This window comes from Macrobrachium rosenbergii, unplaced genomic scaffold, assembly GCF_040412425.1.
Source record: "Macrobrachium rosenbergii isolate ZJJX-2024 unplaced genomic scaffold, ASM4041242v1 393, whole genome shotgun sequence".
NCBI lineage: Eukaryota > Metazoa > Arthropoda > Malacostraca > Decapoda > Palaemonidae > Macrobrachium > Macrobrachium rosenbergii.
Window position 1 is genome coordinate 1,162,800 of NW_027100731.1, and position 3,256 is coordinate 1,166,055.

Consider the following 3,256-nt stretch of genomic DNA (forward strand, 5'->3'; position numbering starts at 1 on the left):
ACATAAGAATGAGTTAGGGGTGATGAGTAATATAAAGCCTGGTTGTGTTAGAAAAAGTCAGAATAATAATAATAATAATAATAATAATAATAATAATAATAATAATAATAATAATAATAATAATAATAATAATAATAATAATAATTACAATGTTTTTGGGAGGCCTAATTATCTTAATAGGAGTCAGCCCAGGAGGCAGAATAATAGTAATAATTTTTCTGCTAATAATCGTGTTTCTCCTGACAGAGGTAACATAAATAATCCTGAAAGGTTAAGAAGCATGACATGCTTCTTCTGTAATAAAAGGGGGCATGTAAAAAGTCAGTGTTTTGCCTTTAAGAAGTCCCTACAAGCTAAGGGTAGATCAGTTATGGGCGTTGATAAGCTAGAGAGAGATTCAAATTCAAATTCAAATTAAAAAAATTTATTGACATAAAAAAAAGGCGTCAAAAGGAGCTGTTAGTCTTGCTAGACAGCCCACTCAAAAAAAAAAAATAAATGACGTTACAACCAGTTTTAACAATTTGAAAGGCTTTCTACATAAATTTCGAAATTACAAAAAGTGAATTAACACAAACCTTATGAGACTTTCACAAAATCAGAATTACATAATACTTAATCATATCTATAATTTTCATACAACAGACATTCTAGCAAGGTCCACAATTTCAGTAGAAATAGACTAAAGCCAAATGCATCTGTTTTAATTGAACTGAATGCTACAATGCACTTCAAATCGACTTAAATGTCGGAAATAACCAAAATTTTATTTACATAAAATACATTTTATACCCCTTTTTACATAAAAGGAGAATAATTATTTTAATGTACAGAAAATAACCACCTCCATTTCACAACAAATTCCAAATAAGACATTTTCTTGGGAACACAGTTGTATATAATATTACGACAAACAAAAACAGTAATAAAGTAATTTATCAATTTTAATTCCTTATATCAATGTTTCTAAATTTTTGTGCAATATTCTTGTACAAATTATTATTAATGAAAAAACACACCATTTGCTCAAAACAATTATTATTAAGATTTCTAAATTCTGCCAAAGAACTACATTCCATAATGTAATGGTGCAGTGTGTGCGAATTTGCAGCGTCACAATATTTACATGGGGTTCCCTCTCCATTCTTGTATTCCCAATAGTATTTATAGCCTAGTTTAAGTCTCATAACAATTCCATCACATTTAACTGAAGACTTCCCATAAGTAAAACGTGTATTGTTACTAATATAATCATAATGAGACATACTGTTACTGCCATTACTCATGATTGCCCTAGCCTTCTCAATATTCCATCCTTCCCTTACTCTTGCCATGTGTGACTTTATTTTCCTCATACTAACTGAAGTGGCGTATTCTATAGATTCTTTATTGCACCCTTGTTTAGCTAATTCATCAGCAACATCATTAAAATATATACCACAATGTGAGGGTATCCAGACAAATTTTACACTGTAGCCTGACGCTTTTATATCAGAAACGTACTTTTGCATTTGGTAACTATTCCATCATCAGAAGGTACTTTGGCATTTAAAGCCAAAAGAGCACTCTGACTATCAACAAAGCCTATTATAGATTTTCCCTTATTTATTCCAAATTTCAGACACTCATAAATAGCAAACAGCTCAGCAGTGGTAGATGAGCTGTGATCACCAATACGTTTAGATATTCTCTCCTCTGTGCTAATACCAAATTCAAAATATTCTCTAATTACAACACCAAGACCAGCTCGACTTCCAGTGACAGAACCATCACAATACGCATGAATCACCATATCCCTAGGGTACTGAGATATTTTCTCCAAAAACAGCTGTCTAAGTTCATGGGGATTGTTGTCTCTTTTTCTCATATCAAGTTGTTCTATACTTATATCTACTTTCTCAGTAATCCAAGGTTTTATTGGGCGTGTATTAGGCAAAGGTACACAGAAACCAAAAACATTATAGTCACTCAATATTTTACAAAGCCTTCGTGAATATTCATTCAGTCTGAAGAATCCTGGAACGCCTGTCACATATCTATTTACAATAGTTTTGAGATGCCTATCATTTTGTCTAATCATTCTTATAAATGAGGAGACTGCTACCTCTCTTATTCTTTGGGTGACACTTTGCAAATTCAACTCCATTCGCATTATTTCAATCCTTGCAGTTCTAGGGCAACCTAATATTACCCTCATTGCTTCATTTTGCAACAATTCCAAGGGCCGAAGATCTTTATCTGTATAACAACATAAAATTGGAGCCGAGTAGTCTATGATACTTCTAATAGTGGAAAGATATACAGACCTTAATATTGGAATACCTACACCGTTACCATAATTTGACAATACACGTAAAGGCTTAAGCCGGGATATACAAATATTCTTCACATAGGTAATTTGATCCCTTATCTTACCAAAACCGATATACATACCCAAGTATTTATAACTTGTTACTCTTTCTAGTTTTACTCCATTCAGCCAGAATGTTTCATCACTTACCATTCGTGATTGATATTTTGTTTTGCTTTCATTCACCACAAGACCCAAAGATATACAAAGATCTGATATTTCAGCCAACACAATACTCAAAGTCTCCTCTATTGTACATTGTATGAGAATATCATCTGCATATATGATTACTTGTGAATTTTCATGAAATTCGTAACTTGCAATTTCATCCATTAATATGTTAAATAGCATGGGGCTGAGCACACCCCCTTGCGGAGTACCAAGTTCAAAATACTTTTCAGTTGATTCGTACCCCTGGAACATAACAGTTCCCCCACTGTTACTCAAATATTGTGAAATCCAAATCAGTAACTTGCCTTTTATACCCTTTTTAGTAAGACACTCCAATATCACATCCTTATTGACTTTATCAAAGGCTCCCTTTAAATCTAAAAACATTCTGCAGTTGACACGAGCAGTACTAAGACACTTTAATATGCAATCAGAGGTACTTTTGTTCTTTAAAAAACCATAAAGATTCGGAGAAAGGAGCCCGTCAACTTTATACAATAGCCTATTTAGAACCATACGTTCCATAGTTTTTGATAAACAGGAAGTCAATGAGATAGGTCTATAATCATCATTTCCCTTAGGTACAGGTATCATAAGGGCAATTTTCCATTTAAGAGGCAAGCGACCATTACTGTATGATAGATTAAATAACGCTAAAAGAGGACTGTCCTCCATTGTTATAAGACAGTTTATAACATCATATGTTATGCCATCTTTACCTGGAGCTGTTGATTT

General features: G+C 32.9%; 1 protein-coding gene across 1 annotated transcript; it reads right to left on the minus strand.

Annotated features, from left to right (window-relative positions):
* Positions 1-408: 408 nt before the first annotated feature.
* On the minus strand, positions 409-2,573 carry LOC136838276 (uncharacterized). The gene has a single exon (XM_067103135.1). The coding sequence runs from the start codon at positions 2,501-2,503 to the stop codon at positions 1,487-1,489; it is 1,017 nt and encodes a 338-aa protein (XP_066959236.1). The 5' UTR covers positions 2,504-2,573; the 3' UTR covers positions 409-1,486.
* Between the last annotated feature and the right edge of the window lie 683 nt (positions 2,574-3,256).

What these genes read in the sequence shown, in the direction of transcription:
- LOC136838276 (XM_067103135.1), bottom strand. Translation starts at nt 2,503, where the DNA reads ATGGTAAGTGATGAAACATTCTGGCTGAATGGAGTAAAACTAGAAAGA.